The sequence below is a fragment of the Mustela lutreola genome, chromosome 9 (assembly GCF_030435805.1).
Source record: "Mustela lutreola isolate mMusLut2 chromosome 9, mMusLut2.pri, whole genome shotgun sequence".
NCBI lineage: Eukaryota > Metazoa > Chordata > Mammalia > Carnivora > Mustelidae > Mustela > Mustela lutreola.
In genome coordinates, this window is record NC_081298.1 from 138,200,516 (window position 1) to 138,213,341 (window position 12,826).

The window sequence follows — 12,826 nt, forward strand, 5'->3', positions numbered from 1 at the left end:
GAACTAGGTCCCCTGCCTCTAGTTCTTCCTTAGGAAGAGGCAGAGAGAAATCTCTTGTTCGTGTGACCTCTGAGAGACTGTTCTAAAATGCAAGTTAAAAACACAGCCATCCCCAAGTTTGAACATTTCCAAACACAGAAACTGTTCCAGGAACACCGAACGGAGGGGACCGTACATGGAGAGAGAATGAGTGACAGGTCAACCAATGCTGTGGGAGAATCTTGTTTGGATCTTGACTGTAAAACCAACCAACAAAAACTGTAAGACAAAATTTGAACACAGCGGATATTCGATGTTATAAAATGACTACTACATGTTTTAGATACAATAACGGTGTTAGGTTTTTAACAAAAAGCCCTTTCTTTTTAGAGATACACAGTGAAATGCACACAGAGGAAATGACACATCTGGGATTTGCCTCCAAATAATCGGGTAGGGACAGAGGAAGAGTTAGAAGTGAAATGCAACGGACCGGGTCTTAGTAACTGCTGCAGACACAAGACAGATACATAACACTATCACAGGCTTCCCCCTACTTCCACAGTTTGAAAATGCCTTCCTGGGGCACCTGGGTGGCTCTGTGGGTTAAGCATCCAACTCTTGGTTCCAGCTCAGGTCATGCCCTCAGGGTTATGGAAGCCCCGTGTTGGGCTCCCTGCTCAGCCTGGAGGGAGTGACTTCTGGGGTACCAGAGCCTTTCCCAGGCAGGGCCCAGGCAGCCCCCACTCCCAGTCTCCCCCCGTCCCTCCAGCACACCATCTTCCTCCTTGCACGCGGCCCCCCTCCTGCCCGAGAGCACCCCATCTTCTGGAATATGAGACTAGGGCCGGAGCACCCGGATTCAAATTCAAGACCTGCCACTTACTAGCTGGGTGACCCTGAGCAAGTCACCTAACCTCTCTGTGCCTTCGTTCCTTCATACATAAGCGCCAGGTAATAACATACCCACCTCCTGGGCTTATCGCATCCCTCTGAGCAATTTCGGGCGCAGGGTCAGGGCTCCGTGACGGGGCTGCTCCGAGTGCCTTGCTGCTGTCACTGTTCTCCGGCTGACATAACGCAGCTGGTTTTTCAGGGCCCAGCTCAACACCACACCCTCGGGGACCCCCCCGCCCGTCACCGGGGCTCAGTGCGCCCTTCCGCAGCTCCCCCATACAGCGTGCTGCACAGAGATGTAGTAAAAGATTGATATCTGCAGCTCTCTGAGCTGAGTCCCTGCTTGCCTGAGTTTTCGCCCCAAGAGGCAAGCTCCCAGGGAAGGACCCGTGAATTTGACTTTGGGGCCCCGGCACTGAACTCGAAGTCCACATCCCATCCGGGTACACATTCCATAAATGCTTAATGCTCTGCCTGCTGAGTGAACACAGGACTCAATTACACCTAAGGGGGAAAATGAACGTCGCAGCCCCATGTTTTCTTTTACCTGAGCTGTCAGCCCATTTCGCTGAATTATCGTCAACACCTGGAAACACGCACCGAGATTTTCATCTTCTCAGACAAAATCCCTTGGTTGATTCAAAGTCGCTAAAACAAGATTCCCTTCATTATAAACTGGGGGGTGGGGGGTTATAAATTAGGAGTTAAAGCCATTGCTTCCCCCAAGATCCTGCAGAGCTTCCATTTTATAGATCACTAAAAAGCACGGAGCCCGGGCCGCCGGAGGGCTGGGGGGCCCCCTCGTCCTGCGCAACCATAGGGCTAATTGCAGGAAACCCAAACAGTGTTAAGTGTGCAAGCTGAGAGCATAAAGTTATTTTAAAAGAAGAAAGCATCGGTTATTACCAACCGCCCCTCGTTACCGACCTCCGATGGCTTTTTGGCGAGCAGTTAACAAAGACCCCACTTCCTCTGCCCTTGCCACCTGAGGAGCTGGAGCTGTCGGGGGAGGGGGGCGCTGGTGGTGAATGCACTGAGAGATTCCTGTCTCCACCTCTCAAGACCCAGAACCTCCTTGATTTACTGCCCTCGTCATTCCTTTACAGTCACAACGTGGGGGAATTCAGCCGCAGCCCCGGCCACCACCGGATCGAACGGCAAGTCACCCGCGCCGTCCTCCCGGCACATGGCCTCTGGAGTGGTCTCGAGGAGCACGCTAAATCTGAGACGGAAGGACTCCATGAGCTCCTTGGGAATTTTCCGGGATTGTTCTTGTCTTCACGAGCTCGGTACAATATGAGCCGCTCTCTCCCTGGTCACTGTCCCAGAGCTGCCCCTGCAGCGTCACCTGCCTTGCTTCCTGGCATTACCCGCCCCCCCCCACCCCCACCGTCACCTGGAGGCAGGAACCATGTCTTTGTTTTCTGCGGCTCCATCCTGCCCCCCTGGTCTCTCCTCCCCTCGGGCCCTTCCCATGGTGTCTCAGACATAAAACGTGCTTATAAATACCCACGCACAAGCATGGACCTACTCAGCTTCAGGGGCGGGGTCAAGCAGGAAACGTACCCGTTCTACAGAGAAAACGGCTTCTGGGGCTGTGTCTGGCCCCCATCATTAAAGCCCTTCTGCCTGTCTGCTCCTCCTCCTAAGGAGACACCAGGCCCGGCGAAGGGGCCAGATTGCTGAACGGCCAAGAGCACGTGTGGGAATCACTCCGCACTTGACGGACAAGGTACGAATGTTCTGCAAGCAGGAACACACATTCGGCCCCATTCTCCCTCTGCCTCTTGTCTGATGGCTTCTGAAACCGTCTCGGACAGGTCTCTACCCTACTCTTTATATTTTTTTTAAGATTTTATTTACTTATTTGACATAGAGTGAGAGAAAGCACAGGCAGGGAGAGTGGAAGAGGGAGAAGCAGCCTCCCTGAGCCCCATGCGGGACTCGATCCCGGGACCCTGAGATCATGACCTGAGCCGAAGGCAGTCGCTCAACCAGCTGAGCCCCTCAGGTGCCCCTTTATCCTATTCTTGACACGGGAAGGCACTTAGAAAAGGTCTGATGAACATACATCTAAAAAAGTTCATTCTCAAGGTCAGGTTCTCTATAGGAAGTTCATCACATTTAAAAATAAATCTCATTTTAAAAAATTATAAATAAGTAAATAAATAAGTAAATCTCATTAACCTTCCAGTTCCACAAGGGAAGACAGGGCCTGCTGAAGAAGAGGCCCCCACAGGAGGCCCCCATACCCCACCCCCGACCAAAGGCCTCCCGTGTCCCCACCCCCACAGGCAGGTGGAACCACAGAGAAGGACTTACCAAGAAGAGCGTTGTGTCCGTTATCATCAGGCAAGAACCTTTTGTCAACGGCACACACCAGGAGATGGTCCGGCAGGCTGGGGGACTTGGCCCCCACGAGGAGAAAGCCTGCGGGGATGTCGATGGGCTCACTGGAAAGGGAGACGAGACGCAGGTCCTTCCCCGCCTGGCAGAACCCTACGAGGAATGGACAGGACTCACATGCGCGCCAAGGGGCTTCCCCAGAACCAGGCTCCCCGTGGGCCCAGGGAGGACGTTCCAGGTCTTGTCAGGAGCAAACCTCACCTCTGCATGTGGCTGACTTTAATATTACTTCCAAGAGATAAAATTAGAACCACAGTTACTCGGGACACCTGACGCATGTTAATTCCTTTGAAGACGCGGTGTCCCCGTCATTCACGTACAAATGAAACTCCGCAGGAAAAACGGTGGACGAGCAAGGGTCAACTAAAATGTACACGTGATGGATCCCCAAGAAACTGTGAGTAATGTGGTATTTTCCACACCCTGCACTTTTCACATGTATGAGAAACAGGGAAATGTCACAACGAGGGAGCCAGAGCCGCCTGGTGCTGGCTGCCCCTGGGGAGGGGACCGGGACACAAGGCGAGTGATCGTCAGCGAGCCTGGCACTCTAGACCCTTTTGAACATTTTGTATTTAGAGCTTTTAAATGTATTTCCCATTTGGAAAATAAGTGCCCTAAAATGTCTAGAAATAAAAGGGGAGAAACAGCTGAGATTTATTTGGATGGGCCTCTCCGAGGTCTTCCGGATGAGGGCACACTCGGCCCATCTCCTGCGTCTGCTCCATCCTTAGCTACCAACTGAAACAATGAGAGTTAATGGGATCCTGATGGTCCCAAGGCTTTCCTGCCAGACTCTACAACGCGAACAGAGCCCTCCGGCATGCACCTGCTTCACAGGTGCTGGGTCTACAGCACGTGGGTCCAGAGTCTCCCATATGCCCCCGGGGAGGGTCATGAAGGGGCCTGGGCGGGGGGTTGGCAGGCATGGAGACAGTGCTCACTGTGTGCCAGGCACTGGACCAGGAACAGCTCTGCAAAGCTCTCATGGGGAAGTGATTCTGCCCCCAGTTTGCAGAGATGGAAATCAAGGCTCAGAGAGGTTCCGGGATGTGCTCAGAGCTGCTGAGAGCTGGGCCAGGTCGGGGGCAAGTTCAGCAAAGTCCCTGAGGCTGAGGTGAAGCACCCTGCAGGCCTTCTCGCTACATGGCCTGGGCCCATCCTTCTGAAGAGCTGGAGGAAAAGTGGCGAAGGACAATCCGTGGTTTCCACGTTGACTTGGAAATTCTTTGAAAATCTCTGTAATGACCACTGCAGAGTTCACGGTTTCCTTCTTTAACTAGGTGACCTTTTAACATCTGGACACTAGAAGTCCTATGTCCTGAAGAGCCACGGCGCTGGTTTCTCTCTCCCTAGAAGAGCAGCCTCCTTGAGAGCTGACTGTCTCTCCTGCCACCATCCTGTGCAAGGCCAAGTCCAGGCCCACACACATGGCACCTGGGACCTCCACGCCCCGTGTGACCTCAGCACTACGCCGTGCCCGGCCAGACCTCAGACTCCTACCTACACACACTGCCAGCAGCTCCCCAGAGGGGCTATACTCTCCCCCTTCTGAGCCTTTGCACATGCTGTTCCTCTGTCTGAAACAGTTTCCCCCAACCTTCTCACAGACTCCTGCTAATCCTCCAAAACCCAGATGACGGGCCACGTCCTCCAGGAAGCCTTCCCTAAATTCTCTGCCTGTGGGAGGAACGTTTCCTGAGCTCCCAGGCACCCGTGCTTGCCCACCCCGCCCTGTCAGCACTTTCCACCTCGTGTGCAAAGTGTCTGCTTGCCTCCATAGCTCCATGAAGCTGGGAGCTCCTGTACCTGTTATCTCCGTATTTCCAGAGTGGGGAGGGGCCCAGTCAGGAGTGGCCTAACTAGTGACACCCCTCGACTGGCGTGGTGACCGGCAGATGAACGCACAGCACTCCGAGAGGCTGTCCCGCTAGTGAGTGGCAGAGCCCCAAGTTTCTCTGAGGGCAGAGCGCGAGCTCTTATCACCAGACCAGGGAGCCCCCGCCCCCGGCATTCCTGTGCCTCGGTTCCTCCACGGACTGATTCTACATGGCTCCTGAGAGAACACACGTCTCCCCTCCTCGATGGTAAAGCGGGTCCGCGGAGGAAGATTATTCTCACAATCTCACTGTGATTATTCTCACAGGCAGACCCGAACTGGGAAAATATCCGAGTTTCCAAACCACCACTGAACGGACGGATCCAAATCCACTCGTAAACTCGAGCTGTCCACAGAGTGCCAAGGGGCAGTGAGCCGACAGCCCCCCGGGGGCGGGAGGGGGATGTAGCCAGGGACCAGGGGCACAGGGGACCCGGGGCGCACAGCCGCAGACTCTGCCAGCTGCCAGCCTCACCATCCATGGTACAGCAGCCTTCGGGCGGAGGGTGCATCTGGTAGGGATTTGGGGGACAGGTGGGCTCCAGCCCCGCTTCTCCCTCCTCTTCCTCGTCCTCATTGTCCACTTGGCTGCCACCTGCAAGTGGCAAAGGGGAGGCAGGAGACAGTCAGAGGCAAGGGGCCAGCAAGTCTCAGCCATTTAATAATTAACCAGTCCCTACAGGCCTGCTGGGAGCCGGGCATCACCCCCCACCCCCTCTCCCCCCGCCCCCCCCCCCCGCCCGGCTCTGTTCCGAGGGGAAAGCTGAGGTTACAGGACTTTCCCAAGGTCACAGACTCGGGCTCCCAGCCTGGCCTCGTGACTTCAAATTCAGGTTCACGTCTCTTTCCATTCGGCAGAGCTGCACGCGTCTGCTCACGCACCAGGGTTCCACACACACATAACTTTTGAGAATCCCTCCAGAATCCTTCTGGGGGAGGGGCCACAGATTCAGGTATAGACCATTTTACAGAGAGGGACCCAATGGCTGTCCTGCATCCCTCGGGTGACAGCCGGCTCCCAGGGTCACCTGAGGCCCCCGCTGATGTTCGACTGTCCTGTGTGGCTTGGAATACAAAGCGTCGTGTGAGCGGTCTCTCTCAGGCATGCAAACTGTCCGTGTTCGTTTAGCCCCAGGGGAGGAATGGACGCATAGGGAGGACCAGAAATACAAACACACCCGAGTCTGGCACAGACACACAAAGCACCATTCCAGAACACGACCAGGCGGGTTATGACTTGGGGAAACTTTTTTTTTTAAGTGCCGTCGCATACTGGCAAACACGCAACCGGCCGGAAGAGCCAGGGATTGGTCTTGAAGTCCCCCCGCTCCCTGCTCATGAGCTCTGTCGCGGTGGTGAAACAGCTTCTGGTCATTCCCCGCAGCCTCTCGGCTCACAGAGAATGGGGCTCCTGCCCTCATGCACTCTGTGACCCCAGAGGCAGTGCCCAGGACACGCACGCCCAACTGATGGGGGCACAGCCCCTCGAGCCCCATTTGGCCAGCACTGCTCAAGAAGGGGGTTCAGCTGAATGAATTTCCCAGGCTACGGAAGTACCGTCCTAACTCCTTTTAACAGACATTTTTGGTCAAAAGTCTCTCTCAGCTTGTCCGGGTTTAACTGTCATTTAATAACTAGCATGCAAACTTTGTGGAATAGGGTTATTACGAGCATCCTGGAAGGGGCTGGGCTGGAAGACCGTTTTTCTTCTTTTTTGTTTCTCTGCCTCCTGTTTTAGCGCTCTTTCTGTGTTCCCGTTTCTCCTGCCTCCTCTTCTCGGCTCTGCCCCTCCGTCTATCCAGTGGGTTCGGTGGTTCTAGGCGAGTGATGAAATCATGTGCAGGGGAAAGAGAAGGGCTGGGAATCAGGGAACTCTCAATTCTCGAGCCTGCCGCTGCCTGTGTGGCCAGGAGAAAGTTACTTAACCTCTCTGTGCATCAGACCCTGCATCTTTGAAATGAGGTGGTTATACAGGGCCTCTGAGCTGCTCCCGTCGGCCATCAGCGTCACACAGCATCTTCCTGATGTGATTTAATTACTACGGTGGCCGCCACTTTAAAGGTGCCCGTGGGACAAGAGGCAGAAGAAACTGAACATCTGAAGCCAACTCAGGCCCGTGACCTTGGGTAGGTCAGAGCAGGAAGTGAAAAATCCCTGGTGTCCCTGTCTTTCTGAGCCTGGAGAACAGGGAGGTGGCAGGAAGACCATAAAAAGATTACCCAGGAAGCACATGCAGGGGGTGGGGATAGTTCCGAGCCTCCCTCAGATGCCTCCTTCCTGCCATTAAATGCAGGCCCGGTGGGCCATTAGCCTAAGGGGTGGAGTCCCGCCCAGACCCCAGGCGCCAGCAATGCTGCACAGGTCCCCATGGGGGCTGGGACTGTCCTGTCCCCACCTGCAGAGTGCGCAGCACAGATCTGTTTGTGTTCTGTGCAACCGGCCACTCTCCTCTCCCAGCCAGGACTCCAGAGGCCCCGAGGGCAGAGCAGAGACCCCAACAATCTGCAAGAGAAGGCTGGAGAACTCAGAGCCCCGCAGGAGGGCCTGTCTGCATGTTACTCTGCTAAAGCCCAAGGAAAGAACCCAGACTCCCCAAAAGAATGAAAAATGAGGGCCTTCAGCCTCAGAAAGTCAAGGAAAGAGCTCAGAATCCGGTGGATGAGAAAGCAGCCCTCAAAGGTCAAAGGTCCACCCCAGACTTCCCAGCGCCAGTGATGGGATCAGTCAGGCAGCGAGAGAGGCGACTTATCACAGACTTATCACAGCCGGGAGCTGAGCCCACCGGCCTGCTAGCCAAGGTCTCCGGTGCGAGGAGGGCATTACCACGACGTCACACCAGACCAGGCAGATCGGGAGCTGAGGACCTTAACACGAGAACACACAGGTGCCCGCAGATGCAGCCGCACTTCCCTCTGCCGAGCTGGATTTTCCCTTCTTTCCACGAGAAGAAACCATATGACATTTTGAGGGGGTGGGGTTACAAGAATTAACTGCATCTCGTTTAATTAACTAATACTTATCTCAAAACACTGGGGTGGTATTTGTTTTGTTTGGTCTTTCTCAAAAAAAAAAAAAAAAGAAAGAAAGAAAGAAAGAAAGAAAGTAAATCGCACATAAAAGCCTTTTGCCCTGGGAGGAGGTGTGGTAAATCCTCTAATCTCTAATCCGGAGAACAAAGCCCGAGGCCCCAGCTGAAAGGCACTCAGGAGCACAGAAGATGTTACAGACCCCGGGTGTTTAGGATGCCGGCACCCTGGCCATAAACACCACCTCTCATGTGATTGAGGAAGGACAACAGAAAGAGACCCTGGCTGGCAGACAGACAGACAAAACAAAGTGTGGCCAGGACAAGCCGTCCGCACCAAGTTTTATGACAGAGAATCCAGGGGCAGAGGTGTGCCTTCTGTTCATGGTGTCGTCCAGCCAACTGAGAAAGAGAGACTCCCCCGTCCCACCAGACCCCTTCTTTGTCTTTCCTGCACCTCGGGAGGATTTCTCTGTTTGCGGACGAACAGGAAAAGCTGGAGGTTCCGCTCTGGTTTTCGTACGGGGTGGGGAGTGTGGGGGTGCTGCACCGACAGCAGGCAGGGCGCCTACAGCACTCAACACGGGAGGCACGAGAAGGGGACGCCTCCAGCTGTCCCTGGAAATTGCCAGCTGCCCAATGCCCTATCGGCAGGGGAGGGCATCCTAAGAAGTCAGTGTTCGAGACGCAGCCTCCCGGGGAGTCTGCAGAGAACTTAGGCGGAGGAAAAGCTGGGGGGGAACTTTCCAGGGCTTGCTCCTCTCTCCTACCCCCGAGGTGAGCAACCGCCCCCTGTCCCCTGCCGACTTAACCACCGGTCTGCCCCCTTTCCATCCCAGAGCCACCAAAGCTAAGAGTACAACTCCCTGACTCGGGCCCTCCTTCGACACTGCAGCCTGCCAGCAAAGCCCTCTCCCAGGGTCCCAAATCGTGGGATTTAATCATCTTAGCAGGGGGAGGTGGAAAGCACTTTGTAGATTTCAAGGTGCCATTCACATGGACTAAGTCATCATGGTCACCGTCAGTAATTCATGATTAGCAACAAAGACTTTCAGTACCGAAAGTAGCTACGGATGACTGTTTAATGCATACGTTCTACAAACGTCTGTCGGCTAGCCAGAAGCACAGCCCGTATCCTCCACTCATTCGTCATCTCCCCCAGTGCTGCACAGATGCTTCCCCTGCTGGAAAACGTGCCTGCTTTCGATACCAGAGAATTCTTGGTTTTCCTAATCCATGCTTTTGGGCACAGCCCAGTTTCTCCCAGACCCTCCTCTAGCTCTTTTAGGTCCTTACTGTGGCTGTTTGCAAAATTAACGTAAGGACTTTTCAAAGACGGACACAAGGAACGCCTTCCTGCGAGAATAAGGAACTATCAGGTCCCACACAAGCAACTCTGTGCCTCATTTTCTCTTACGTGCGACCCTCGCAGCCAGCCAGCCCCACACCCTGCCAACACACACAGACACACACACACACACACACACACACACACACACAGACTAACCCATACACATGGCGAACCCCCAGTATAGGACCAGGCATATTGCACGCCTTGTAATTGATTCATTTTTCTTTTCAACAACAGTCCCTTTTTCACCTTCAATATCTACGTGAAGTCTGCAGGGAACTTCTAGCGGAAGGCATACACTGCCCAAAAGAACTTAGGTAACGGTCACCGTCTCATCCCGTGGACTGCTGTGGGTTACTTCTGGCATAAAAAACACGTGGCTATGAAAGAGACACACTAAAGCCTGAAAACAACCATTTTATCCTCTGGATAATTAAGCAAATCCTAAAGTTGTCCCCACGCCTGAATATAACTGATTCATTTATTCCTGGCACACACTCAATTCATAAGGGTTTAGTCTTGGTGTTTCAAAGTTTCTAGAGGGCTCTCGTATCTGCAATCACAAAGAGAAACTACCTAGAGACTATTTTGCGAAGATAGGACCATGAATTCCTGGACAGAGAAGGAAAAAAATCACCAAGGGCCAAGGGGTGTTAAAATTTCTGACTTATCCAGGGAGAACATCAAACCTTCTATCAAAAGCATCAGAAACAACCCAGGCACGACAGTCCCAACACAGCCCTCTTCCTTCCCCCGTGAGCCAATGAATAACCACATTCTTTGCATCCTTTTGGCTGAAGCTCAGTCTTAGCCCAGGAAAAATGTAAGTGCATCTTTCCTTTTCTAATAATTCTTTTCTGCTAGACCCAATGTTTTCCACACAGAGGGGAGAAGGAGTTTCCAGTTCTGTTCTAACAGGAGCTGCACGGACGCAGGACCCACCCCGGCGCATCTCCTACCTTCCAGGGCAGAGAGCTGCTGCTCGGCTTCCAGATAGAGCTGGGAGAAGACGGGCCGGGGCACCAGGCTGCTGGACCGCAGGGACGCCTCGATGGAATTGTGTAAGACCTCTTCGAACCGCGTCGTCTTCAGCTGTCCGGCGTAAGAGTTTCCCATCTTCAGAAAGGGCGGCAGAGGCTGCTGTTTAAAATGACATTTCAGCGTCAGTTGGAAAGGCTGACCCTGCGCCCGGAGCCCAAAGGCAGAAGTGAGCCGGTCGCCAGGAGGGAAGGGCTCTGGATCCAAGCAGAGGGCGGCTGTCAGCGACAGCCCCTGCCTGGCAATTACAGGAAGTTATATAAGTAACAGCTATCTCTAATTTAGCACTCCGATAGCAGAGTCTGACACTTCTTCGCATTTTTCCCTAGAAACCGGTCATCCCTGGTTTCACAGACCCCTCCCCCCACCGCCCTCCCCCCGCCCCGTCCTCCCCTCCACCCACCCCGTTTTTCCCTGAGATGGGATCCTGCCCTCAAGAGAGCTCAAATGATGGTTTATTTTCTGTGACTCCCAGAAGAACAGCCCCGTGCCACTTGACGCGTGCGACAGCGGCCGGCAATGCCACGATGCGCCCGTGACAGCTAGGCTCCAGACTGCAGGCTGACCAGACCCCCCCACCCCACGCCTTCTCAGAAGGTGGGCTCACAGATTTCCCATCCCTGCCTTTTTTGCTAAAAGACCAATTGTTAACATTCTTCCCCTAAAGTGTTTTGGAAGGTTATTACCATTTCCATTGTCCAAGTAATGTGGAGTTACATCTGGAAAATGTGGAAATCTAGAAATTACAGAAGACGGCGAACAAACAAAAGGAAAAAGCACGGATGTGCTCATCCCCCAAGATAACCACCGTGATGTCTTTGCTAGCAGTTTAAGATACCCTTCACATCCCAGACCATTTAGCCAGGTAAAGTACACAATTCAGTGGGTTTTAGTGTACTCAGTGTCGTGCGACCCTCACGCAATCAATTCTAGAACAACTCCATCACCCCAAAAAGAAACCTCGTATCCTTACGCTGTCACTGCATCTCCCAACCCACCCCAGCCACTGGCAACCGCTAATTTACTCTCTGCCTTTGTAGATTTGCGTCCTCTGGAAAGTTCCTATTAATGGAGTCCTATGGTCTATGGTCTTTTGGTGACCGGCTTCTTCCAGATAAGCACAACGTTTTCCAGGTCCTTCTGTGTCCTCGAGCACCAGCACCTCATCCCCACTGGGCTAGGATGATGCATTCTTTCCAGACTTAATTTTCTTCACAACTTGGGGATAGGAGAGAAACGGGAGACTGTATTCACACAGTTACGATCATTCTGTAAATGAAATTTTTGATTCTGCACTTTGCACTGGACATGAACAATTCACCCAGTCCTCTTACGCTTTTACAATGACGGTCACGGCCGCATCATAGTCCGCTGAGCGAAAGGTACGACACCGGCTCAGACACGTCCCTCGGGTCGTCCGTGGTGAACCTCCCTGCTTAGCGCTCCCCAAGCAGCAGCACAGAAATTTATATTCCTTCCTACTGTTTTCTGTTTATTTTCTATTTCCTTAAAGTTAGCTTTGTGTTTCTGTCTCATACTGGCTTAATCTATTGTCCTTTTTCCAAACTTCTTAAAACGATTCCTTCCTTGTCATTCTTATTTCCCACTCCTTTAATAATAAAGCTATTTCAGGCTATTTATTTTCCTCTGGACGCCTCTTCCGCCGTGGCACACAGGCTTGGAATACAGTGCTCTCCTTTCCGTTTCTTTTGAGATGGAAATCCTCCTGTTTGATTCTCTCCTTAATTGGCTAATTATTCAGGAATGGATTTTTAATTTCTAAATAGTCAAGATTGAGGGGCAGGAGATCAGCCTTCCTTTTTTTTTTTTTTTTTTTTTAAGTATGCTCCACACCCAGCGTGGACCCCAAAGTGGGGCTCGAACTCACGACCCTGAGATCAAGATCTGAGCTGAGATCGAGGGTGAGACACTTAACCGACGGAGCCCGTCCAGATGCCCCAGTCTTACTTATTTCTAATTCTTATTGGGTTATAATCATGACTGTGGCCTTTAGAAACTCGACTTTTAAAATGTCATAGGTTTCTTTTTGATAGATACCAGATGGATTTTCACAAGTCGCCTACCGATGTTAAGAAAAGAGACATATCGGGACACCTGGGTGGCTCAGTTGGTTAAGCAGCTGCCTTCGGCTCAGGTCATGATCCCAGCGTCCTGGGATCGAGTCCCACATCGGGCTCCTTGCTCCGCGGGGAGCCTGCTTCTCCCTCTGACTCTGCCTTCCACTCTGTCT

The 12,826-nt window shown here is 52.9% G+C and overlaps 1 protein-coding gene across 4 annotated transcripts in view; it reads right to left on the reverse strand.

Annotated features, from left to right (window-relative positions):
• GREB1 (growth regulating estrogen receptor binding 1) overlaps positions 1 to 12,826 on the reverse strand; it is a 140,809-nt gene that overhangs the window by 61,550 nt on the left and 66,433 nt on the right. For all 4 annotated transcript variants that reach the window (XM_059132619.1, XM_059132621.1, XM_059132618.1 and 1 more), the window contains exons 2-4: positions 10,497 to 10,677; positions 5,637 to 5,756; positions 3,199 to 3,375 (exon numbers count right to left, since the gene is read on the reverse strand). In XM_059132619.1, coding sequence (XP_058988602.1) covers positions 3,199 to 3,375; positions 5,637 to 5,756; positions 10,497 to 10,653 — 454 coding nt within the window. In that variant the 5' untranslated portion in view covers positions 10,654 to 10,677. The remainder of the gene's footprint in view (positions 1 to 3,198; positions 3,376 to 5,636; positions 5,757 to 10,496; positions 10,678 to 12,826) is intronic.